Here is a 27,975-nt window from a genome sequence, read left to right as displayed (position 1 = left end):
GTGTGTGTGTGTGTGTGCGTGTGGTGTGTGTGTGTGTGTGTGTGTGTGTGTGTGTGCGTGTGCGTGTGGTGTGTGTGTGTGTGTGTGTGTGTGTGTGTGTGTGTGTGTGTTTAGATAAGACATATTTGCCAGATTGGTCACATACAGTGGGGGAAGGAATTATCTCTAAGTTTGTGTTTCTACGCCCAATAACTGAATTGTATTTGTGTTAATTACCTTAGTTAATTTCCCGAGTGAAGAACGGGCTACCCTGCTAGTACAGGCTAGCGAGTTAGAGAAACATTATTTAATTAACACCACTGAATTCTTCATACCACAAGCGCATGTGCACGGGGTAATTACAATGCAATATCGAGCTCACAACTTGTATATTTCCCTGTATTTGTTATTAAAATACAACTTCAAACAGCGTCTATAATCCAACATCAGTTATCCGTAGATGCATCACGACTGTTTAGACTGCTCTCAGTAGACGTCTCACAAAGACCAATAGTACGTTTAGGTGGTGGAGTATGTGTCTGTTCTTCCATAACAGTTGATACAGTTGATCTTTCTTCTTCTAAGGAAGTGCTTACACAGCTAGTGTTGTACAGTCTGTCAGCAGTGCTGTCATCTGACGACGGTGATTCTAGATTATTTGAGATTGACAAGTGGAAGTCTTCCTTTCGGCGATAAAATAATACATACGCAAATCTTGTCACAGGTGAACATATCAATGGTTCTACTATTTCATCATCGTATCGGTAAAACTCTAGCAAAGCAGTCGCTATTAGCATTACATGACGTACTTGTTCTGCAAGCACCAGGTCATCATCCCCACAGACGAGACCAGGTGCTGTGAACATGTACATGCAGAATGCAGGTCAAGACATACATACCTGGCAATTTCTCACAGTTGTAACTGGATAATCTAGAAGTAGCCACATAATGTCCTCCAAACACAGCACCGTGATGATACACAACACCAAACAAGTCATATTCCTTGGACTTTTGCAACACTCTCTTGTCAGCTAGATAGGGTTCCATGTTCATTCCTCTATTATTTGAAAACATTGCATTCTGTCATGACGGCATCAGGAATAAAACATAGTTCGAATTACCTTTCAGGAAAATCTACGAAAGAAGTTATCTTGTCACGCCAAATATTTCCTGAATACTTGAATCTTTTAAGGTGCAAAACAAGAATGTGTGGAAGGCGCCAAATAGCTATTTCTTTCTTTGCTTCCGTATGCTCCTTACACTTTGAGCAGTACCTAGTGCATGATAGTAGTATAGCTAGAACAAACTTGAGCAATCCAGACATGTAATGAAGTACCAGCTGTCAGTTTTTGTTAGCTGTTCAGGAGCTGTAAACAGTTTCAAGCACTGGTCGAGAGTAAGCTTCTCTGCTACAAATGTATTAGTTGCTTACTAATTATCAGTAACTGATTGTTCACACTCACCTGTCTCAGGCTTTTCGTTTTCATCTACAACGAATTCCTATAAAAGAACGAGTTAGTATTAGCTGAAATGGTATGACACATAAGAGATATGCTAGACTAGAACAGATTCTCTGCTGTTGACTGTCAGATGTTCTTGTGATTGTTTACATTAGGTTGTACAAAATCTTTATTATGGCGGCAAACGTTGCATAGCTGAGATACACATGCAGTGTTTGCTTCAGTGCATCATCACACTAAAATCCGTTATATACGCTAAAATAGTTACAGGTGTATTTCATTGATAATGTGCAGTGGAATGTATCTCTTTATGTATGTACAGTAAATCAAACCACAAAAAGACAATGGTAAAACGCATTGCTTTTTACATGCTGCTAATGCTTCCCTTGGATTCATCAGTAATTGCAAATACAGAGGGTTGCCAAAAGTCTTGGTAGGGTACACAAACACCAAGGTTCAACGTTTTGTATTAATTGTCTAACTTTACCTACAAGTGTTGTAGCAAACACATAAGACAATCTTCTAGGATCATTTCTTGAAGTTCAAGAAAACCACTCTAGTACTCTTTCTCAGCTAGAACTCACCGCTAAAGAGTGATTAAAGATTGATGGCAATGGCAGGGATGGCAATATCAGCTGCAGCCAGGAAGCTTAAACGGGCCACTGTTCACAGTGGCAAAGACTTTGTGATTAGGTTGTATGGTTATGCCATCTTCATCGTCACCATTTGATCTCAGGATCCGTTTGATTTCTAAGTTCAAGTTGGTGATGTTGTAAGCACCTGGTAATAACTGAAATCTAACCAACTTTGTACCATTCTAGTACCTGAGCAGACTGTTGTCTGCCGTGATACCGTCTTCATCGTCACCATTTGATCTCAGGATCCGTTTGATTTCTAAGTTCAAGTTGGTGATGTTGTAAGCACCTGGTAATAACTGAAATCTAACCAACTTTGTACCATTCTAGTACCTGAGCAGACTGTTGTCTGCCGTGATACCGTCTTACACCACGAATACCACATCACTAGCAATCAATGCCAATCTATAATCGACACCCTTTTCGAGGTGAAGAGGTGGGTGTATTTCTACAAAACTCAGAACTCGAACCCCTTGTGCGATTGCTGGCTAATGCTATAACCGTTTCATCATGGCGCTATATACAGAACAGTCATGATAGGGCCATGTACAGGCTATCCGTGTCCATCTGGATCAACTCAACGTCGAGTCGCTCTAAGTAGGTACCAAGGAAGTCGTAGTAGTCTACTAGAAATCAAGCATTCTAGTTTAGCGAGTTGGTATAACGCGATAAACTCTTGGAAAGGACGTCTGATCGTGATCCGAGGTGTGTGCAAATGCAGCTCGTATAGACGTCTCCGATTTCATCGTATTCTGAGGCCTGGAATCAAGCGCATCGCATGGCTCAGTCGATGTCGTTTTTGTCTTTAGTGTAGGTGGCATTAGTTTGACACTCTAGTGCCTCGATGAGTTTACCATAGGCGCTGTTGCCAAGACGTTTGAATACACCCGTCAGTAAATTGGATTTGTTTCCATCTCCTGTCCGTCTTGCAGCTGTTCCTTGATCGACGGGCCACTCAAACATATTGTGGTTTGTAGTCGATCCTGCGATACAGGGCGGTGATCTCCAGTCCGAGTTCGACGTACCATTGGAGAATGGGAGCATACAGAAGGATCTTGTTGGCGAACATGGTACCGAGTAGCTTTTTGGTATTGATGCGTTTCCTGCCAGTGCTTTGTAGATAGTCTGGCATCTCTTGGGGGACGTCGGTTTGGGCTGCCTCTCGATTGAAAAACAAAGGATACATCTCTTCAAATTTACCGTAAAGGTGAGGTGGGACTCAAATGGCAACCTCCGCATACCCAAACCACTTCTTTGCGAGGTTTTGGATGAGCGATTGCGAGTCGTGTTGGGGATTGTTGTAGTACCGCACTTCTCCTGGTCCGCAGGGCATGTCCTTGGCCATCGTCGAGAGGTACAGGGCATTGGCAGCAAATCCCACAAACTTTTGACAGAGTCAAGCATTGCCGTATTGATGGGATCGGAAGTGTGTGACTCTGGCTTCGTGATAGCGTGTGAAGACGAGAACGGGGACACCGGTGACTGAGCTTGTCAGCATATCGTAGACGGCCTTCTCGGAGGCCACGAGGTCTGGCGCTTTGTATTTTTTATGGGTACCTCAGAGTAGGAACTGGAACAATACACTGGGAAGTTCGATGGCATCTTTCAAGACGTCGACTCCATACTCGTGGTAGCTTTTCATCTTGGTGAGCACCTCTAGGAAAAGATCGACATCGAGGCAGTTGGAGTAGCGCAGCCAGTCGGCAAAGGTGGTCATCCTTTGCTCTCGGAGTGTGCGTTTGCACAGTTGCCACTCTTTGAGGGTAAGTGGGTAATGGTAACCTTTAAGCTTGGAATATCAATCAGAATAGACCGGGTTATTGCAACCCTTCTGCAGTGGCAGCTATAGGCTTCGACCCATTTGTCATAACTGGTGCCTGCATGATCCTAGATAGTTCATGACATCCAGAAATCGGAAGTGAGGCGTCAGTAAAAGCATGGTCTAGTTGGCATTCGTAGCTACCTTGATGTTTTTGGCGGAGTCGGTGATCTTGCTAACGAAGTGCCCTTTGATGATGTTCAAGTCATACTTATCCGAATTGAACCCCAGCATGGGCATTTGGTCGTACCAATATCGGATCTGTTTCTGCTGCTTGGTGAGGAGAAACTCGAGATCGTCCGGGAGATATCGTTGGCAAACAATTTCTCGTGTCTGCTCTCCTTGTCTATAGAGCTCGTCGACAAAGTCTGCGACGAGTTGCTTGGGATCGACATTGCATAGATGTGTGGATGGGTGTCGCCTAACGAGATCAGGACAGGTGTGATCGGTTTCAAGAGTTAGGGTCGTTGTGGGTGAGTGGGCTTTTCTCTCGTCGAGATAGGCTTCAAAGTCGTACACGATGATGGCGTGTGGATAAGATCCATTTTCAGTTCTGGGACTGGGGATTGGTGGAATAGTTGGCACTGAAATATGACCAGGATCTAGAAATCCCGCATCTCGGATGGCTTGGGGTGCATTTCTTTTACCTAATCCAGCTAATCCAGATTAGATGGATTAGCTAATCTGTCTAATCCGTGTATCGGCTGGATTAGCTGGATGAGCTGGATTACGTTAAAAAATGCACCCTTGGCCTCGCGCAACAAAAGTTTCTTGGTAAAGACTTTGCATTGGTTTTTTGCAGTCCTTTGGACACACGTGCCAGCGACAGCCGTGAAACTAAACTACTGTTCAGTCAGCCATTCCATCGATGGGAATCCCTGGAATGGTTGACTCATGCATGTTTACATTTGTGGGGTAGAGAGAAGGGAGGGTCATCTTTCCGAATCTCTGCAATACAAAAGGGTATTTTGATAAGCATGCACACACCTTCCGCCTCCAGACTTTATCAGTGTTATTTCCTGGATGTTGGTTTCACAGTCACCGTCTTTCTGTGGATAGTGGTTAATTTTGCCTACAAAAAAACCTTTTGCTTACTGTCGACACTCTCTTACAGCTCTGGTACCCCATGTTGTGGGAAAATGATGGATTCTCGCTCTTCTCCATGGTTACTTGTGCCTATCTCGGCTAGTTGAGATTAGTCTTCCATTTAAACATCTTGCCCAAATTGAAACCATATAAACGAAGAAGTATTCGAACACAAAAGTACTTGAATTCTTTGTCGAAAAGACAGCGTAATGCACAAGAATCAATGAATGAAGCAGAGTTTAGAGACTATTGGCGACGCAGGTTATCAGTCCATCTTCAACATTGTAACACTAAAGTCATAGAGAAGTTGGAAAGATCTTGTCTGATAATGCTGGAAAAGAAAGGCTTTTATTGTTGAACAGAGCTGCCTACAGCTCTGTCCACTAAACGCAAATTCGAACATTAGCAAACATTTCTAACATTTAGCGTCTCTTTAATGTATACTGACAATGTTGTGTTAATAAATAAGTCTTGCCAGCCATATAGCCAGAACCAGAAGTCAGTTAACCCTTATACGCTTTAAGGATAGCACTCGCCATGTCACGCGACTTTTACGAAGACCCGTTTCTTATGGCTCATAGCTAAAATGACACACTGCCAGGGTTGCAGGTAGTCATCAATTTGAAGCCAAATTCGAGCTGGCTGCTACGCACCTGGAGACGAAGCCCTTGGAAACAATTCTCTGTCGTCCTCTACCTTCACCTTCACTTGGTACCACTACAGTCAAAACAAGGAACTTAAAGTTCTTTGCCTCCTTCATCGACTTTTCTCGTCTTCGAAGTCCACGGTGTCGGTGTCTACTTCATCCGTAGAGGCATCGCAAGACCCAGTATGCGTCATATGAGACTATCGTTGAGGCTGTCTGTTGCTGCACTGTCAATCCAGAAAGATGCCATTGTGCGTTGCAGCTTTACACGCACTGAGCCACGTGCAGCGTAGGCTCGCTCAGGCGCCATCTTCCTTGTAGCCTCGTGTAGACAGACCATAAATAGCATTGACTGAGTTTGGAGTCCAGAAAAGAAACAATTGCATTAATTAAGTTACAATTTTGCTTAACTATTGACTTGGAGCCTTTGGAGCCAAAAGATCCGCATCTGGAGCTAATTTTGGCCATGATGTAACGCAGCAACATGTTCGTTACTTGAAAATGAGGAACCAAAAGCTGCTGTGATCTACTATTTTGCATCCAAAACGCAACAAACTAATTGAAAGCTATCTTAAATTTTCCAAAACCATTTTCCTAAACCAGAAGAAATCAATTCACACCATAAATTTTTCAGATTGTCTGCTGCTGGTTGCCCTATACAACTAACATTTCTAACAAACTTTGAATTCACTGGCATTGTCATTCGAATATCTAACAACTCTGCTGCAGCATTACTATGGTTTCACATGTAGAACAGTAACACCATTCTGCTCAAGCCTGCAATTCTGGATATTTATTGGTCAGTCCTCAAAAGTAAGCTGACGGTCACATTCATGAACGCGTTCTTCGTATCATTGTGAGGCAACATTCTCTTCATGCCCGTGATTGTGAATAAAACTATTAGTGGTGTGAACAGCAGGCAAATTAGTCTGCAGGAAAGTATGGTATAATTGCGAACATATTGCAGTTTCTTCAATTCACATACGCCAGCTGGCAGGATTAAAAAACTTATCAAAGAATACTACTAATTTTCTGGTCAAGCACAAAATAACATTTCCCTGCTTTTGTTTATACCACTTATATAAAACAACACATTACCATTTTCTCTCTCTCCTTGACCACTACACTGTGTGACTTCTTTGGATTGTTTTGCCACTCCATGGCCAAAAAAACACACCGCTTAAACACCACCTGATTGTTTCCTTATGTAGTAATCAAAATTAGTAAACAGCGTTGCAATCCATTAACTCCCAAACCTTGGTCTGTAAGAGGTTGCTGCCTGATGTCTTCTCCATACAAATTGACTGGTCGAAGAGAAAATTGCTTATCTAATTGAACCTTGTTTTCTGCAAACTTCCCATTGTCAACATTCAAGGCAGTGACAGAGACAGACAGACTGCATAACAAACAACTTTAAGAACAACTGCAATAAATTTGCGTCCATTAGTTGTGAAAAGTACCGCGCAAACTTGAAACACAGAGAACAAATTTGACTGTAGGTAGCCTGACTTGAAGGTAGACGAAACACAAATGGAAACCCAAAATATTTTCTATTGCTGCCACACAAGCGTGAATGTCCATTGTTCCAATGAACACTTTGACAGTGCCTAATAAATCAAGCACAAACGCAGTATCAGTATACACATAGTAATTGCAAAAAATAATGCCACCAGACACTTTTCAATTGTACAAATACATCACACATTAAATGCTCCAATTAAGACAATAGAAGTAATAATATAGAATTGTAACAGTAATGGAGAACTAAAACTGATAGTATAAACAACTGGCAATGACCAAACCGCTTTTGCAACACACATGCATATATTACATCATAGAAAGCAGAACTAAAGCCGGGCAATGTGATAAACTGCAACTTAAATGCCCTGGTGTGTGCATGCGTGTGTGTGTGAGTGTGCATTTGCATGTGCACATACACACACACACACACACACACACACACACACACACACACACACACACACACACACACACACACACACACGTGTGTGTGTGTGTGTGTGTGTGTGTGTGTGTGTGTGTGTGTGTGTAGGACATGCTGTTATGTGGACGGTGCTTCAAATGCAAGCCAGGATTCCAATGGCATAACTGTCATCGTGTCAAACGCTGTTCAGAAAAAGACAGCAGTCACCTTACCCTGTCTTGCACATGTGGAACGTTTCCGGTAGCTCAAGGACATACAGAGACATAAGTGCAGACAGTGACTACCTCGTCTTTCAGCTCTCCCCATATATGGGGCGGTGTGGCCAGACACTGGCAGCTGTAGTCAAGTCAAGTCATGTGTGTGTGCATGCATGGTGCGTGCACGTGCACGTGTGTGTGTGTGTGTGTGTGTGTGTGTGTGTGCGTGCGCGTGTGTGTGAAACAACAGACAGATGCATTCATAGCCCCTATACCGAAAAGGGACGTTTGGAATACTGTGACAACTGACGTAAAAATATTTAGCTTCCCCCCTTACAACAGCAGGCTCTTATTAGAATATCTTGGTACTATGTGCCTTTGTACAGTGTGGTTAGGGAATAGGGTAGAATTTATGGAATTGCCAGGAGGATTGCAGATGAAAGAAGACATCACTGATAGCCATATTTCTGATTTTGATTTAGTTACTTCCTCCACAAATAACTTTTAGTGGCAACTGCTCTCATTCATCAGTTACTAATGCTCCAAACTTTCATCAGAACTGTAACTATCAGTGATGTTTCCTTTGTTTGCGACCCTCCAGGAAATTCCATGGCTTCCACCCTATTCTCTAACCACACTGTACAAAGGCACATAATACCAAAATGTTCTAATAAGAGACCTGCCCTTGTGGGCAGGGGAATACGCGTATGTAAATAGCACAAGATATGTATAAACACGTAAATACTTGCTGCAGTATGCCACTTGAAAACACCGTCCACACCGCTGCAATTTAGTACAGGTTTCATCTGCTTTCTTTTTGCACGAAGAGCACACCTTAGGAATAGGACAGAAAGTAGAAGTCTAAAAAGAAAACAGCTGGACAACAGAAAGATTAGCATAATACAAAAGATCTACCTGGTACACCCATATCGTTACTGGCTCTTCATAAGATTCTACATTGCACACATCAGTTCTACACGTAACAGCAAGTGCAGCAAGCATACCATGACTATCTGCTAACAACACATACACAATCAGTTGCTCTCCTGGTTGTATTTTTGACACAACAGTATTCCTCGCCAACGTTCGGTGAATCAGTCCATTCAAAATTTCATAAACTGTAAGCTATATTTAGTAAAGAAAAGCAAAAAGTACAGAAGGTTGTAAGCTATTTGCTACGTATAAATCCCAACTTTAAAAATGACTAACTACAATTCGCGTTCACATATACTAAATATTTACTTTAAATGTCCAAGGCTCTTTTAACAGTACACTACTTTTAGCAAGACTGAGGTTTTAGGTTTACAGAATAGACATATTTCTGTCAAGTCAGAAAAGTGAGTGATTTGAGCTTTAAAAATGAGAGTATCAAACTAAGAAATGATTGTAACATGCTAGTAGTCAGAAAGACTACCTACAAATCACATTAATAAATTCAGATTTTGTGCTCCTACATTCCCAGATATAAGTCTCAACAGCCCAACTGAGCCTTAATTAAATATCGCTATGTCAAGCCAACATCCTTTTTCACTAGCAAAAGTCAGTTATCATATGCATACCAATCTCAATGACATATTTAAATTTCTTGTCATAGCGCAAAATCAAACAATAAACAGTTTAGAAATAACCAAATGGCAGTTGTCAAAGAATTCTGTAAACATCAACTGTTATTCAAGTGTGGTCAATAAAAATCTTAGTGTAATACGAACTATCTAGATGAACAAAACAGCAATAATTATCAGTCCAAAATTGGACTGGAGTAATTAACGTTGTTCCTAGTTTGATTCTTGCTTACTACACCATTTCCAGTTCAAATTCGTTCATAGCCATATTTTCAAATTTCCGTTATATGTCAATTCAAATTTGCACTTTGTCAGTTCAAATCCATACTTTGTCCTTTCAAGTTCATACTTTGTCATGTCAAATTGGCATTATGTCAAATCAGATTCATTCACAGTCATTTCAAATCTGTCAGCAGTCGTTCCAAACTTGCTACTTACACATATCTATGTCCATTGCAAACACAACTGCCGTTTTTCTGATTGACCACAGCAGATTGAAACAGACATATGTACACTTTACTGTCAACTGAGCAAGTACACTGTATCACACAAACAATATGCTAGCAGCATTACTGTACACGATGAAACACAACACCTATGTCATCTCATGCCAATTCCAAGAGGGAGATGCCATTGTCCATAATGGTTAGCCGGAGCCTAGCTTAAACAAAGGACAACTAGCAGTGAATCTAAAGTTACTTCAACTACTTCTTTAGCAATTGCTTCATAATTGGGCATTAATGCCTGCATGCATAGTGCCCAGTATCTGGGAATGTCAATCATGCAGTTCCAGCTGACGTTCAGACAACTGCTCTTAATGGAACTTTTTATCACTGACAAACGCACCTCAATTTCAAAGCTGGACTGTACAGACCAAGCCTAATTACTTGAATGCCCCATGTGTCTCCACAATTCGCTCAGTCATATACGATGGGCCCGGTGCGTTGCCAATTACAACAGCAAGCTCAGGTGGTGCAATTCCTTTTATTTCACACTCATCACAAGACACTTCATCCATTCCAGAAAATCTATCTCCTTGAGACTGCCTTCAGGAACAGAGCAGTAAACTACTTCAAGAGTTTGCTGGATAGCTTAACGCACTTCCAAAGTATTAAACTAAGAGCAGTGCAATTGATATGAATTTACACCATAACTACCACTGCACAGCAAATTTGAAATGACAAATGACCAATTTGAAATGACTGAATGAATTTGGTTTGACATAATGGCAATAATTTGAAATGACAAAGTATAAACTTGAACTGACCACGTATGAATTTGAACTAACAAAGTAGGAATTTGAATTGGCACAACGCAAATTTGAAATGACTATGAACAAATTTGATCTGGAAATGGTGCAGACTTTGTAGCTAATGTTTTAATAATAATTGCAAATTTGAGTTTGCCAGAATATCAGATTATTGACGTTAGAAACACTGCTTGTGATAATTTGTCTCTTCAAACAAACTTTAAGATCTTCAGAGTTTATTAGTCAATATCATTAAAATAGGTATGTGCAAACATTCTTAAGAATTGTCTTGCGAATGATTACAGCCTTGGGATGTCGTTGAAAAGCCACATCTCCATTGTTTACTCTGTCTTGGTAACACAATCAACCAACCGAAAGTCAATGTCTTCCAAAACTTGTCTTCATTTGTATACCCATTCAAATAAACAAGTAAACCTTCAAATGTGTTTATGTGCATTTGAAAAGAAAAAAACAATTAAGTTGCCAAACCATAAAAAGTAAATCTCATTAGTTGAAAACTGCTACCACAACACCATGCCACATTTCTATTATAGCTGACTCAAAAAATTTAATCTTAGCTTAAATTACTGTTCACAACAGCTCATCACAATCAATACATCATAAAACTATCTTTGATATAACCCAAGAAAAGTCAAAACTACCATTTGCAATGGATAAATTCTGTTAGCTCACAGCACAACATAAACTCCAATCTGTACTTAAAGTCAAGCCTTAAAGGAGTTACAAAACACTAACAAACATGCACAGTAAAAGCTCAGAGTTGCTGAATTGTTGCTACAATGCCCAACATGACCAACACCCTGTAGTGAAATTAACAAATTGGTGTACTGCTAAACGATATGTTTATATCTATGACCTAATAGAGCATCCCAAAATAGATGTCATATTCACTGTATAATTAGAACCGACTGTTCAAGAATGTCTATTGCACAGCGCAAAACAACTTCAGATAAATAAATACTTAAACAAATAGATCAAAGCCCCAGTCCTACAACTCTAATTAACTAATTAGACTGTACGAGTAAAGGTACAACATGATAGCTCAACAACACAACAAACACTCCATGATGATAATACAACTTACTGTAGAATGATCTGTCAAGTCAGCTTTTTGTGCAACTAGCTTCAAAACTTGATCTACATTAGCATCATCTTGAACTTGCACATAGAACTTAACACAGCAAAGCAAGAGCACAGATCGTAAAATGAAAAAAACCCATTAACGCTTCACTTAACTCGAGACATATTTGTCTCCAATTGATGCATGAAGATGATTTTGACAACCCGATGCTGTTTAGGCAGAGGAACAGATATTTGTGTAAATGGATCAAAAGTAACAGATACCTAAATGCATAAAGTTGTCTCCACACTCTCAAGACCAGTCTCCACTACAGAACAAGTACATACATTTTGACACTGAGGACAACAAACAGTAGACTTGAACTGCCCCTGAAACAAATCACTAATAATTGAATCATTTCTTTTCTTGTGCATTAGCCAAGCTTCTTCAGCTACCACCTGAACAAAAACGAAGAAAGAGACAATTTCAATAAACATATATTATTAATGAATTGATGACCCACAACCTGGTCTGATCTACCATCCGCTTCAACTGCAGAGACAACAGGCTTGGTTTGAATTCTGTTAACATCCTACAAACCAAGTCAGTATAAAGTCATTTTATATCATTTGCCCATCACACCTCATGTAAGCCATCTAACAGAAAGTTCATAAACTCTTGAGCATCATGTTGCGCTGTGTCAGCAAAATAATCAACTCTAGATCGAAAAACTCTCTACAAAAACAGATAGCATGCTTCATAAATTTACAGCCATAAACAAAAAACAAAGAACTTACGAGTAGCTTGTGTGGACTGATACACTTATATTCGTCACTCCACAGTCTTTGAACAACAGAAGAAAAACGCTCCACTAGCTCTCCTTTAAATCCAAGGGGATTAGTCTTGTTTACATCAGCTTTGTAATAGTGTACTAAAACCAAAAATAATAAGCTACAGTCAAAGACAGAAAGAACAAAGTATTACGAAGAATGTAATCTCGCAACTCCTGACAATGAGCTAGACATTGCACAGTGCTACTTAAGAAACAAGTATATCCAAGGTTTTTTATTCCTGTTGTACAAGGATGTTTCGGTAGCTTTTCTATAACTGGATCATCTTGCAAAAACGTTTTATCAGCAAGTACTTGACTGTTAGCTTTAACCATGTGCGCAGCTTCACTCTAGAAAGTCAGAAACAAACCTCACTTACACTGTTATTTAAAATTGTTCAAAAGCATTATCCTAACCTCAGCTTCAGGCACAAAGCTGTCATCAGAAATTACCATCTGGTCCATTGCACTAAGGGATTTGGCAGTTTCTGTCAGGGAATCAAATATCTCTACCTCCACTTTGTCGCCTTCATAATCAGCAGAGGAATTTTGTTTTGCAGTAACACGCTGATCCTGATCATTGCTAGCTGACACTCCAATGACATTACAAGCTCCCACAGAAGTTGAGTTTGTTAATGACTGTGACGTGACAAACTGATCGCACGAATGACATTGTATTTCAGGATTTTCCAATGACATCCAAAGTGTTGAAAGTACAGCTTTAGTCAACCTCAGCTGAATGTAATCATCAACACAAAATGAGCAATTGGCATCATCAATAGCTCCCCTACAATATAAACATTCGATCAATGTACCACACTTCATTGTAATTATCACACTACTCTTTGTCAATGTCTATTATCTCAGTAATTGGCCAATTTGAATAAATTGTACATCCTATTCTTAAGAAAAGCAAGAATGCATGATAAATAGGTAACTATAAATACAGCAAATACTAAAATATGCATTTGACAATTTGCTAAAACATTACATCAAAATTGAGACCACTAGAATGGTAAGCAATTATAATGCTGGTCAACTCCAACAGTTCAATCTAAATTGTGACTACATACCGTACTAGTAGGTGTGTTACTGTTGTGTATATTCAAAAAGTGTATGTGCAATAAATATCACACTTCTATGCTGCCACACTTAATTAATAAGCTGTGACAAAAGTTAACCATACTTACCATGCAGCATAGCTTGAACAAGCATGTACACTGTATAACAATAATATGAATGCCATGGCATAAAAGGCTTTACAAATGCTGTGAACATATCTGTGTATTATGCATACATAACAAATACAAATACCAATATGCAAATATAGTCCTAATTGTTAGATCTGGAGTCTTGTATAAGTTTGCAGGATTCAGTAAACAAAGTCACTTATGTGAAAAGCACAGCTTTTGCTTCATACTCCAGTTATTAAATTATAAATCAAGCAATTGAACAAGCAGTAAATTGTCCTAATCCATGCAGATGGATCAAGCATGTTGCAATGGGTGTTGAAACTATATTAAGCAAAAGGGTCTATAAAATGTTGTAGTTATTGTTGTGTGCACCTAGGCAAATCTTATGAATCTCTTCAAACGCAGTCAGGATACAGCATTCTCTGCTACTTGCATGTCTCTTTGTATATTTTTTACTCTGCATAGTATCAATTAGCCTCGGCCTCCCATACACCACCATGTAGCGCTGATTCAAAATCGTCCCAGACCCGTCTAGCGACTATTCAAAATCATCCCAGACCTGTGTAGCGCCGATTCGTGCTGCACAGGTCTGGGAGGCCAAGGCTAAGTATCAATGGATAAGTGGAGCAGAAAATGTCAGACTGCTTAAAAGAAGAAACAAAATATTTTGAATAGCTATTTCAGAGTTGTCGTTAAATCCAAATTCCAGTCGTAACTGTTTCATTCCAAAACAATTTTTCAAGTCTGAGTAGCAAGAAGCTGTTTAACCCTGACTACCTAAGAGAAGTAATGGATGTCCTAGGTGAAGATAAATGTAAGAGTAGTTCAAAACAAATGTCTAGTACACTTGCGTTCACGACTAACTGAATGGTTCACCCCTTGCATTTGCAAAAAGCCAAATGTCTGCAAATGAAACCAATCGATTACTCTGTGTCTCAAACAGTTACTACAAATGTCCACACGAAAAATCTTAATATCACAATATGTGTCCAGTCCAAACATGTGAACCCTTCATCTAGTACTTGGTGGGTCTTTGGTGTACGTGGCAATGTCAAGGTGTCTGTGTTCAAGGCTTTGGCATGGTTCAGTGGAAATCGTAGCAAATTCTTCTACAGAAACCCCTGCACGTCCATTAGACAGTTACAATAGCATGAATTCCCTTTTTGCACATCATCCACAACATTTTAGTGGAATTAAGATACGAACTCTGACTTGGTTACTCTACGACATTCGAACACTTTACCCATTCAAGATCGTGCTGATTTGCATTAACATAAAGTCTTACACAACCATATCTTCCTACAGTTCCAGTGATGTGCAAACCAAGACTTTCAAATAGAGAAAGGAATGTGTTTGGCAAGAATGCCCTGGTAGATAGCCACATTCATTCTGCCATCAAAATAGCATACTTGCCACTTTCTGAAGCAGCAAATCATTCCCAAACCACGATGTTGTATTTGCCATTCTATACAGTGAAGAGCAAGTGTTTGCATTAGAACAATGTGTTTAGATTATTGCAAACATAGTGTTGTTTGTGGATGTTAACAAATAGCTTATTTCTTGTCTCATTCGCCCAAAGAATTTCTCTCAGAAACTCAAAATATCACCAAGATGAGTTATCCTGTTTGGCAATGATGTGTAGGTCTTCAACCACAAATTCTTTGTGTCACTTGTCTCTAGAACATTAGAATTTTGACAACATTGAAGCAAATGTTTAGTTAACACTGCCGTCCTTTAAACAACGACGGAGCTGATTTACCTAACTATTGAACAATTCCATGGGTTAGGACATCTTTTCATACCCATCTCTACCTTAAAAGCATCAACAACCCCACATGCTTCTGGACCTGTTCTGAGTTTTAATCTTGCAAATAGTAAACTATTGTTGTCAACTGTCTCTATGTATCCTTCATTCTCTTTCAAATTGTGGATTTGCTGCACATTTAAAATCATAATTTTAAGTCTCATTCATTCACTTGGTTAATCAAATAGTTTTTAAAGTAAGAATTCACATATTTCTGCAACAGTACCATCGTCCTAACTAAACCTGATTCTCCTACGTCGAAATATTTCATAAACTGGCAATAGACCCTCAAAAGAAGTATATGCCACATTGCCGTATAATAATGGTTAATTAACCTTTTTATATTTAAATCACATGGCTCACAGCTAAGCTGCTAGCACCATTGCTGTATTGTTGGGATAAATTGAATTGTAGAATGTTGCATGTTTCTTACTCATTAAAGAATGATTGACATTAAATGACATCAACTATTTATATGGTGTTGTGTAAGCAACATATATCAGTAATGTTTGTGACAAATGAATAGATGGAGAATTCACTCTTGCAGACAAGAAACTATTGCACAGTATTATTGTCACATAACAGTGAATACAAAAGACTTATATGTACATGTACCTCGTAGTCAGCAGGTTGACAATTAAAGAAACAGTTTAATTAAAAACACTCTCTTCTGCTTTCTGAGAAATCTACCACTAATTTCCCATTGAATGCAGCACATTTGCCTGCAAGACAGTGCTACTTTAATTGAGCTACTGTGTGTAGTTCTAGAAACTGTATGACACACTAAAGTCATGAATTCAGGTAGTTGTAAATATCAAGCCAAGTGTGGAATGCCTTGGAACCATAAGCCTACATAGCTGAGCTATATCTCTAAAGAATCACATCAAAATAGGAAACTTACAGCTAAAACTGGTATTTTCATTATTACTGAAAAAGAAATGCCACTTAATTAATTTTCTAAATATTTCACATTCAACATTATTGTTGCAAATGTATCCTTTGGCAAAAGAAACCAATCTTTCTAAGTTTAACAGAAATATTAATGCATCCATTGAGAGTATTATGCTTGAAATGGTGTCTAAACGCACTTTAGTTGTATTTCATTGTGCTGAACTTGTTATGTGCACTACTATATCATGCGAAATACAGTTCATGAGCAGAACTAGTTGTACAAAATCAGTTAGCGTAGCAATACTTACAAGAAAAACCCTTACTGTTTGCAAGTTATATGTCACTGAAATTCAAGGCTGCTGTTTTTCAGTTATGCTTAAAAGTTTGTGAACTCCTCTAAGTAAATCATTGCCTTTCAATTCTAAACAAAAGCATAACAGCAGTCAACATAAAGGATACAAAGATGTTTTATACATGCAGTTTGATAAAGTAATTCTACTCAAAAACCACTGCAGTAAAAAATTCTTTCCAAAGCAAATATAGGAAATAGAAGGCTTGTTCATTCTGTCAACTGGCAACAGTTCCTTGCAATTACCAGAAACCGTTTCTTCATTGAATTTATACGAGTGCAAATTATTTTGCATTTAAGTTAATTACTACACCAAATTAAAGATGATTTGCTTTACCTAGTACTATGCACCTGTAAAAGTATGCCAATCTATTGCACTTCAAGTCCTAGAAATTTCATTTATTCTTTCCAGCTTCGAATCAGATGAAATGAGCTAGTCTGTTTGAGAAGTCTGTAATATGACAAGCTCTCCTATCTTGTAATGCTCGCATAGAGTTAGTCAAACAATATGTAACCGAATGCAGAAAGCAATCCTGCAATATTTTGCCATCAGTCAGCTAGCTTCAACTAACCACAAAGTAATTACAACTGATTAAAGCTCATAAAGCAACTGATTTTCATATATAACAAATGTAGAATGAGTTAACACTCTATTATTATAGATGAAGCAATACCAACCAACTGCTCATAGTAGTTAATTACACTCACTAGCAATACCTGAGATTAACAGTCCATCGATACTCATTAGCTGCCGGATATTGAGCAATGAATTCAGAATTGCTGCAATACATAAATGATATATGACTAATCAAACCATACAATACACCACAAATACAAAAACATCAAATCAAACAAGCTCTATAGCAACAAATACAGTGTTCTTGCCAGTACCGGCTTCTTGCTGGTTGGGGTTGAAAAATAGACGATTGAGGCACAAAAATTGTCATTATTGCTGATTACGAACAGAAATGATAGTCATCGTCCATGAACAACCATCTTAGTAGGGCAGAATTGCAAGCAAAAATTCATAATCTCCCGTGTCACACAGTGGTCAGAGCGTCAACATTATAAGGGTTGTTTCTGAGTTACTGCAACTTGCATGATCATTTACCTGGCTTACCTGAAGAAAAAATGAAGAAAAAAGGAAGCCATATCTTTCCTGGCAGCACACCCACAGCTCTTTTGCGTGGTCGTTTGCTCCTCATCATTAGGCTTGAAAGTCCAGCCGGTCATCTACCCCCTGCGGCGAAGACTTTGCCTACCTCATCATTGGCTAGTTGCTGATCTTGGCATGTGTATACATGTGATGTGCTGTATCACAGTTGGAATGCTGTAAAGAAGATGCCCTTGCTTGACATGTCCCTAAACTCCTACAAAGATGAGTCATCGCCTATTCTAGTTATGCCGTCTAAAGAGCTGCAGATCAGATCTAGAATGGTGATGTTCTGATTGTAATAAATAGTAGTAGGCTAGTTATGCAGACAAAAGGTCTTCGTATAAGCATCAATCCTAAAACTTGCAAGCCCAAAATAAATTCATTGTTCATATCACGCTATGACTCAATTCACATTGCAAGTTGAGACAAAATCCTGGCAAGAACACTGCAACACCAGATGTGCCATACCAAAAATGTTACAGCAACCAAACACTTGTTTAACTGCAAAATACTTTTGCATAATTTAATCATGCTTGACAAACATACACACTTCCAAATCATAAATGATAATGTTTGTAATGTTCTAAAGCAACATTATTATTCCTTTTCAACTTGGTATAAAGTAAAAGTTTAGACTGTATCAGGTTAGCAAAGGTGACTTTCAATAGCAATTTGCAACTCCCGATGTTAACAGAAATGACTATACAGCATTAGTCTCCTACCTTGTTGCAAATACTAGAATGAAGCTATTGGTAAGCCAATAAACTGTCACACTGTCTTTCTTAACCTTGCTGACCATCACTTTCACACTTACGGAATCACTCTGCTCAAAAAATGGTAGCAGTTATAAGTTACCAATCCAACAAATAAATGTCAGTACATACATCTTCGCTCCACACATAGTGAACATGCCGAATATCATAGATTTCACATTTAACAAGATGAGATGCTGATCCTGACTGATCAACATTAGAAATTTGATTAGAATTAGTATCACCATTTGTTTCATTTGGTTTCTGAAAAAAATCCAAACGTTAGCACACTTCGAAGTAATAGCAAAAAGTAAATTAATTTTTTGCTAGCCAGCAAGAATTTAATAACAGCATAACTTTTGCTGATAGGAAATTTTGTTGGGGAATAGCATAAATTTTTGAGTAGTTGTGAGGTTAGTTTCCCAAGCACAGAACAATTCAGGCAACGTCAAAAAAATGGTTCTATAAATATTTTGTGCAATGAGTAGTGAGTTCATGTTATTATTTAGGTCTGACTACTATTGGAAGAACTCTAACCAAGAAAACTCTTTAGATACGTGCTATATGTGCCTTTATATATTTGTCTGCTTCCTGTTACATGGTCTGCAAGCCGACTTCACAAACTGATGCCACAGCACTACCTCCTTTGTGTAAGTTTCCATTGTATCTGTGTCGTGCAACATACTAGCTGATCAGTCGCTTCGTGGTATTAAATAGGTTTACTAATTTTACATTATCTCATACACCTGAAGTTTGAATTCCTAATAATTAGCTGTTTTTCAGGCATTCACAATGAATTTGGCACAGCAAGAGACCACAACCACCTGGCCTTGCATTTTCATTTGTTGAGTCACCTATAAAAGTCTTCTAAACCTTGTCTACAAAGAAACAATGAAATGCACATCAGTGTGCAATGGTGTACCTCAGTGATACTCCAATGTGATCCACCAATGTTTTGTGTAAACTATTAGATGCCAAAAAATTACAAATTGGAATCATATATACACACTGGTGTAACGTAGTCAAAATGTTGGAACTCTTTCATGCTATTAATAAGCACACCTGACTTATTAACCTACTATTTTAGTACTGAGTTCAACCCACAATAGTAGATGCACTACAGCTCTGAGACTAACATTGTAACTGGACAGCCAGTCATTTTCTGGCAGTGACGATGTCTACTTGACATTGTGGAAGAAAAACTTAGCTCTAGCTAGAACACTGCAAAGCATGCAAAACTATCAGCATATCTTTAGTTTATGACATGCCTTTCCCTTGTGTAGTGTACGAATTTACATAGCTAGTTTATGCTGGCACCTCCAACCATACCTGATTTATAAAGTATTTTAAGTATAACATGCTCTGCAGGAATGCACAAACTTTACCAGGTTACATAGCCAGAAACCTGGTTGTGTAAACAAACGTCCAGTTGTGCAACTGGATAGGTGTGACTAATAAGCAGATGTATATATATGCTCTATATGACAAGCAAGAATATATACAAACTACATATTTGTTTCTCGTGAACATATAGCTAGCTAGACAGTATATTTGTAAACGTGATCACTCAAAAAACAAACATGACCAAGCTATTTTAACTGGGCAGCTGTACATTGTCCTGTTACATATTGTCCAGGTAGATGCATCTTGCCCATTTGCTCAACCAATTAGCTGTACCTGTCCCAGTTGATTAACTGTGTCCTGGTATCTGTCTGTGCTCCACACTCCCTGTCTACAAAGTTGTCATTGTACGCCTCTCGCTACGCAGTTAACTAAACTTACTGAAAGTTAAAGGGCTGTACTTTGTAGAACAAGCCGGTTGCCTATCAGGTCTACAAGTCCAGTTGTGTATCAGGTCAACCAGAGGATTGTACAACAGGACAATCAATAGGTCTGGACAACCGAACATCTGGTTCTGCAACCGGGTAGCCTATTAAATAACGGGCAACCGGTTACTTTACTGGACAAATTAGTTGTGATATTCTTAACTAGATGATGTGAAATCACTTGCGAGTTGCCACACCTGTGAACAAATCATAGTCTACAAATTTTGACATGAAATTTGGAGTCTACAAAACATAAGCAATGTCCTGCAAACAAAAGATAAGAGGAAAGAGTCACATCCAAATTAAGAGAGTGTCTGCTTTGCCTTTATAAAATCAGAGTTATGAGTCAGTAAGAGAGCGCTATACAAGAGTTGAATTAAGCAGAGCAGTGAGAATCTGTCTATACCACTACCCTCTAAGGTTGGGAGATTACAGACACACCAGCAAAATCCAAACGTTTTGGCATATGTAAATCTATAAGTGACAGAAAGTCAGCTCACTGTTGTAAAACTTATGTCATTGTCATAGTGTCTTAGCTAAAACATAATTTGCTTTTATGAAAAATTCAAGTAAATATGACTGAGATAGAATTGGCGTGTCTCTATAATTTTAAGCCCACAAATTCTTTACTACAATTGTGGCTACCTTATGCTTGCCCGACATTGACTAGAGCAAATTTTGCAGATCTCTTAAAATAGCTGTAGGTACCAGAATGCCACGAGTATATCTGGTATTCAAAGATTCATTGACAAATCATTACTGCTGTACCTCTCACATTTTTCTGTGCATCCTTCTACAGCAAGAGAAGCAACACTCGTGAATTTTTAATTTAATTAATATGTATGACTTGATCAAAAGTTACAAACTTCTCCTCTTCTCCTTCTTCTGTCCTTAATTAAGAAGTCTCATGACTCTTCCAACTTGCTGAGCAGAAAGAAAGATCCAAATGAAAAGACCAGAAGAAAATCACACAACTCTTCTATCGCCTTTCAGAAGAGGACAAGAGGCAAAACAAATGCACCTGTTCTGTTAATGTTGAGTCCAACACACTATATGACTCGGAAGTGGTCGGGCCCGACCAGCACTCGACAAACACCAACCACCACTATATATTTACTGATGCGTGAAACGCTAGGTATAGTAACGCCGTTTGATATGTAGGTATGACTGGCCAACTTGCTAGGCCACGGTGTAACACATGATCGCTGATTAAGGCAAATACATGACCGGAAGTCAGTCTCTTTCTCACGCTCTTCTAATTTGTTCTGTCTAATTGTATTCAAGCTGCAAAAGTATGGCACGCTAAAGGTTTGCACTGTAGTGCTTCTAAGCTTGTGTTTAACTTGCTCCAATGGATGGCAGACGTTTAGCCTTGCCATAGTCTAAACATGAGACTAGGCAACATAGTTCCCCAACTGTTGACAGAAATTGCAGCTTTCTTAGTTTACTCTTTCAGATCATGGACCATCAACAGTGGGATATGTTCTGTTTGGCACTTTCTTGTCTGTTTTGCAACAATGCTTAATTATCCGGGAGTTTGCTCTACTTCTTTCCCCGAATATCTGAAACAGGAATAAACCACGCCCCTTAATGCAGTGCGACCGCCACTCTGAAAACCCTGGGCAGAACACTGAACAGTGTAAACATGATAGCTTAATTAAATTTACAAATTTACTTGTTTACCAATGCAAATAGACACACAAAAACAGACACATGTACTAATATCGTAAACAAACCATGTATGTTTGCTTGTCAGTCTGACTAAAACTGAATTTCCAAGTTAAATTTCAAAACATGTGCCTAAAACCAATGCCAACAATATAATCATGTTTCAAAACTGAACATACTTCTAAGTATTTCCACTCCCTTCCTTGCTGTGCTTTAGACATCTTTAACTTCAGATACTTCCCTCTTCGCAGGGCTTTGCTAGATGCAGTATCAACCTCCAGGTACCATACACACGACCATGATCTGCCATCTACAATGCACCAAATATTTAATCTCCAAATGACATCTGTGATGCACATAAACACACACACACACACACACACACACACACACACACACACACACACACACACACACACACACACACACACACACACACACACACAAACACACACACTGTAAACAACAGACGTCAGGAGCTGAATCTCCCGCCAGTAATGTCATTTAATATCTGGCACTCTAGCTGGCATATCTGGCCAAATTACAGTAGCAGGTACATAACGACATCGTTGACGTTAACGTTTCGAAGCACCAATAAACACAAATGACTAAAATGAGTCTAGATCGAGTACTGTAGATACAATTGACAGTAATTTTGACAAATGCAGTAAATGGCATGACCATGCAAACAGTTGAAACAAGTGTAGTACCCTTTGTTGTAACTTTGCAGTCTATATCGCTCCAGTGAAGTTCAATGTCTTCCTGAGAACAGTTGTCAAGAAAAAGAGAAACTGTGACGTGAGTTGCAGACTGACTCCATTCTTTTTTTACTATTAACAACGTTAGACAAATTTAGTCTATTTAACACTAACAAATTTTCTAACTTTCGTTCATGTCTTGAAATGTAACGGGCTCAGCCGGACTCTCACAAACGGTGCCACGTGATCGAGGTGCACATCTTCGCAGTTCCCGGATACTTCACAGACTCGTGCACGTGCCTTACCTCGACCCCCCAGAGTCCGTGTAGCGCCAAGTTCTTGTACGGTCACGGGAGCAGAGCCGGCTCTGGGATTTAGCAGAGCCGTATGGGATTTAGGTCACAGTCGTTAGCCCAAGGCGCGCATGTGCTCCGGGTAATATAGCGCTGTCACCCGTTCGACGAGTGCAGCTGCAGGTCGATGGATGTAGGCAGTACTATGCCAGATTAACTTAATTAATAAGCTGCATTTTATGATTTTACAATATGTGAACGCTTGAGCGTCGCGTCGTACGAATTCGAAAATGGGTCGATTTGAGCGTCGAACCGGAAGCTGTACACGTCGCGTCGGAAGTATCACTTTGATTTTGACCAATCACTTTAAATGTAAGTGTAGCTTCCGTGAGCGATGTTTGATTTCGGCGCTGTAAGTACAGCGCCGGATCCAGGAATTTTTGAAAGAGGGGGTTCACCGTTAGCAGTTATTTATAGCATTATTAATTTTGTCTTTTCCAATAAAATTATATGAAATTATTGAACCACGCCTATTGGAAAAGAGGGATTTCAACCCCCTGAACCCCCTCTGGATCCGGCCCTGACGTATATACTCGACGTGGAGCGGTCTAGAGGTCGTCTAACTAGGGAGCTGTCCTCGCTTGTGGATCGCTGCTGTGGCGTTACTCGTTACTGACTCGTATTATAATTAGAACACAACGCTACTAGATAGAGAATACAACAGAAGAAAACGTGTATGTTACACGTGGTCCTCGCTGACCGTATCCTTGTTGATATCAACAAGTGACATCATACTACATCTCCCTTTCCATATAAGTCCAATCTAATGGGCGGCTTACTAATACGTCCCGAACGTAACACAACACTGTCTTTATTCAAGCCACCAGGAGATTGTTCAGGATGTTCCCTTGATGGACTGACTTGTTGAGATGGTACTGGCTGCTCTTCTTGTTGAGGTGGTACATGTTGCTCTTCTGGTGGATTTTCTCTAGCCTCTGCATCTGGAATATGATTCAAATGTCAACTGTTCCTTCTGATGGTATTCGTTGGCGTCTCGATCATGTATGATCGTGGCGTAGTTGACGCAGGCTGTGCAATTACTTTGCCATACACCATCTGGTCAGGCACCAATACTCGTGCACCTGGATCAAGACATGGTAGATCTCTTGCCTTATGGCGACGATCATGATCTTCTTTCATCCTGTTCTTTCCTTGTTTTTCCACTTTCTTTACCATGGTTAGATCTGGGACACATGGTTTTAGTAAGTCCCTGATGATTGGTATATTCGAACGTAATCGTCTGTTCATGAGCAGTTCTGCTGAGCTATAACCATTTCTGAGAGGAGTTGATCTGTAAGCCAGTATCGCCAAGTACGGATCATCCGCCTTCTCCAAAAGATTCTTCATAGTTTTAACGGCTCTTTCCGCTTCCCATTACTTTGTGGAAAGTGAGGGCTAGACGTGACATGTGTGAAGTCATAGGTCTTGGCAAAATTGGTGAATGCCTCAGAAGAAAATTGCGGGCCATTATCTGACATGACTTGTTCAGGTATCCCATGACGTGCAAATATTGACCTAAGCTGTTGAATGACTCCTTGAGTAGTAATCCACCACTAGGATATATGTGTGCTCCTTCCGTACATAAAGGTCGGTTGCTACCTTTTGCCATGGTAGGTCTGGAAGACTAGTTGGAAGTGGTTCTGCATTGTTGTAGTGAGTTCTTGCACAAATAGGACAATCCGCAATCACTTCTTCTATTTGTGTACTAAGACGAGGCCACCAAACTGATTGTCTAGAACGCTCTCTGCACTTCACAATACCCTGATGACTGCTATGTAGAGAGCGGAGAACCTCATCCCTCAGGGACAATGGAATGACTATCCTTGAGCCTCTCAAAAACAAATTGTGGTGGACACAAAGTTCGTGGCGGAGTTGCCAAAAGTGCTTCAGCTCTCCTTTGAGAACCCGAGGTGCTGGCCATCCGCAGACTGAATACTGTCGAACTTTGTTGCACAGGTCGTCTGCATTTTGTTCCTTTTCAATTTGCTTTATTTTAGCTTCGGAAGCAGGAATCGACTGTATAACGATTGATATATATATTCGGCAACTTCTTGCTCGTATAGCTTGTCTATTGTTTGTGGAGGTGAAACTGGTTGTCGAGACAGAACGTCCGCAGTAATAAGGTCTTTTCCCGGTACATGAATAATAGTGAACTGGAATCTTAGAAGACGCATTCTGAGACGTTGAATTCGCGGAGGTAGTTCATCCAGTCCTTTATGTCCAAGTAATGGAATGAGGGGCTTATGGTCTGTCTCCACAATAAACTCTTTCCCGATAAGATAATTGCTGAACCTTTCTGCCGACCACGTTACTGCAAGGGCTTCCTTTTCGACCTGGGCGTAACGGCATTCAGTCGGCGATAGGGATCGCGAAGCATATGCAACAGGTTTCAAATCTCCTCCTGGTTGTCTTTGCCGGAGTACCGCTCCTAGTCCAAAAGAAGATGCATCAGCCGACAGTACGGTCTCCCTGTCACTGTCATACAATGCCAGGGCAGGTGATTGAGTAAGTTTCTCTTTGATGTTCTCAAATGCGGTTCTTTGCGGTGGTCCCCATACCTACTGATTCTTTTGTACCAGTAAGTTACGTAATGGTTCCGTCTTCTCTGCTAACTGAGGAATATACCTTGCTTGCTGGTTTATAACGCCTAAGAATCGTCGAACATCACCAACATTAGTGGGTTCTGGCATGTTCTGTATCGCCTTGACTTTGTCAGGATCCGGCTTTACTTCTCCTTGGCCTACAAGGTGTCCTACGAACTTTACTGAAGACTGAGAAAACAAACATTTCTCCCTATTCAATGTGATACCAGCTTGTTGCAAGCGTTGCAATACTGCGTGAAGACGGTTGTCATGTGCCGCTTTAGATTTCCCAAAAATCAAAATGTCATCCATCAGACAAACATAACCAGATAAACCTTCCAAGATTTCCGACATGCGTCGTTGGAAATGTTCAGGCGCTGACGAAATGCCAAAAGGCAGGCGTTAGAACCAGTAGTGCCCAAAGGGTGTTATGAAAGTCGTCAAACTTGAGGATTCTTTCGTGAGAGGAATCTGCCAAAATCCTGAGTTGGCATCAAGTTTGGTGAAAATGTTGGCATCCTTCAGTTGGGCCAGAGTGTCTTCCACAGAAGGAAGAATGTGCCATTCTCTTTGCACACTTTGATTCAACTTAGTTAGGTCTACGCAAATCCTAACCTTTCCATTTGCTTTAGGCACCACAACCATTCCGGAACACCAATCCGTTGGTTCAGTTACACGCTCTATGACATCCATTGACTCCATTCGAGACAGTTCTTCTCTCACCTTTGGCAGTAATGGAATGGCAATCCTTCTTGGCGTAGATAAAGCGTATGGTCTTGCATCCTCCTTCACACGAATTTTATAAGGAGACGAAAGCAATCCCAATCCATTGAAAAGCTTTGGGTAACTCTTGGTAATGTCTTTGTTCTCTTCCATTACCCCTCTACACGCACAACAATACCCAGATGTTCAATTGCTGGTCTCCCAAGGAGAGCATTCGTTAGGTTTTTCACCACATATAAAGTCTCTTGAACGGACTTGTCTCCTTTCTTTAACTCGCATGAGAATTCTCCAACTGTCTCCAAATGGCTCTGGTTAGGGCCTCGTAAAACCTTCTTTGTTGCCTTCAGAGGTCGGGCCAAGTGCTGCTTGAAGTAGTCATAAGGTAGTACAGTCACATCTGCTCCCGTGTCTATTTTGAACCTGGTAGGTGTGCCATCAATTTTGACATGAAGCACTTTGCTTCCCAGGCTGGGCATTTGCTCCTGCTTTGGGTGGGTGCTTGGCCACATCTACCACAGACTTCTGTCCGTGTTTGCAGCTTCCCTGGCATCTTTGTGTCACGCGGGCTCCATTGTTGCGTCCTAGGCGCCTGCTTCTTTGTCGGCTTCTTCACACGTATCAATGACACGTCTTCCGTGACTTCCCGGAATTGACTGCGTATGGCGTGTTGTTGTTTTTTTGACTGATTCGCTTTGCCGAGCTCTGTTGATAGCCTTCTCCAGCGTAAGATCCGAATCGAGTTGAAGCTTCTCCGCAAGCGTTGCGTCTTTGAGGCCGACGACTATTCTGCCGCGAATCATCTCGTCATGTAACTGACCATACTGACAGTGCTCGGCAAGTTTGTAGAGGGCGGTGATGAAGGTGTCTACGGTTTCCCCCTCGTCCTGACGTCGCTGATTAAATCTAGCTCGTTCATAAATTACATTTCTCTTTTTTATGAAGTGTTGGTCAAACCTCTGTATGACAATGTCGAATCCGCTGCGTCTTCCTGCGACAGCGACATTGCTGTCAGAATGTCTTCAGCTCTGTCTCCCATGGAGTAAACGAGAGTTGAGACTTGTACGGTGCCGGACTTGTCCTTCAATCCTGTTGCATTCCCACTCCTGTCACCATGTGGCGTTACTCGTTACTGACTCGTATTATAATTAGAACACAACGCTACTAGATAGAGAATACAACAGAAGAATACGTGTACGTTACACGTGGCCCAAGCTAACCGTATCCTTGTTAATATCAACAAGTGACATCATACTACAGTTGCAAGGTGTCCACAGACCCGCGTTCGAGGCAGAACGCGTAGCTACGTATCTACGTATCTACGTAGAAATGGATTTTGAGCAAGCTGGGGATTCCGGTGTACTGGCGGATTTGGTTCCTCCGGACATTTGACGCGAGCGGATTTGGTCATACCCGTACCACACACGCGTTGTGGCTTAGTCCTCCTACGCGGATTTGGTCCGCCTACGTAAATTTGTTAAGACTATTCTGCGCC

The 27,975-nt window shown here is 40.2% G+C and overlaps 2 protein-coding genes across 4 annotated transcripts; both read right to left on the bottom strand.

The window, feature by feature from the left end:
* Positions 1-282: 282 nt before the first annotated feature.
* LOC134186045 (ubiquitin carboxyl-terminal hydrolase 19-like) lies at positions 283-23,089 on the bottom strand. Of its 3 annotated transcripts, XM_062653954.1 has the most exons (26): positions 23,012-23,089; positions 22,838-22,957; positions 22,307-22,437; positions 18,766-18,897; positions 18,604-18,704; positions 17,443-17,505; positions 12,906-13,275; positions 12,644-12,839; positions 12,457-12,590; positions 12,302-12,394; positions 12,186-12,251; positions 12,007-12,117; positions 11,836-11,943; positions 11,684-11,770; positions 8,798-8,892; positions 8,683-8,740; positions 8,513-8,628; positions 7,086-7,232; positions 6,882-7,021; positions 6,724-6,827; positions 1,443-1,479; positions 1,316-1,388; positions 1,101-1,253; positions 879-1,036; positions 688-751; positions 475-628 (listed from the first exon to the last, which is right to left on the bottom strand). In XM_062653954.1, exons 1-26 carry the CDS (start codon positions 23,019-23,021, stop codon positions 610-612), a joined length of 2,886 nt encoding a protein of 961 aa, XP_062509938.1. In that variant the 5' UTR covers positions 23,022-23,089; the 3' UTR covers positions 475-609. The 3 variants fall into 3 exon arrangements, with proteins under 3 accessions (XP_062509936.1, XP_062509937.1, XP_062509938.1); XM_062653952.1 differs by having other exon boundaries at positions 283-751; XM_062653953.1 differs by having other exon boundaries at positions 283-751; positions 18,766-18,840.
* Positions 23,090-23,780: 691 nt separating this feature from the next.
* Positions 23,781-25,158, bottom strand: LOC134185746 (uncharacterized). Its single transcript, XM_062653612.1, has one exon. The coding sequence runs from the start codon at positions 24,523-24,525 to the stop codon at positions 24,139-24,141; it is 387 nt and encodes a 128-aa protein (XP_062509596.1). The 5' UTR covers positions 24,526-25,158; the 3' UTR covers positions 23,781-24,138.
* Between the last annotated feature and the right edge of the window lie 2,817 nt (positions 25,159-27,975).

This window comes from Corticium candelabrum, chromosome 10 (genome assembly GCF_963422355.1).
Source record: "Corticium candelabrum chromosome 10, ooCorCand1.1, whole genome shotgun sequence".
Classification (NCBI taxonomy): domain Eukaryota; kingdom Metazoa; phylum Porifera; class Homoscleromorpha; order Homosclerophorida; family Plakinidae; genus Corticium; species Corticium candelabrum.
This window is presented reverse-complemented; position numbering and strand designations above follow the sequence as displayed.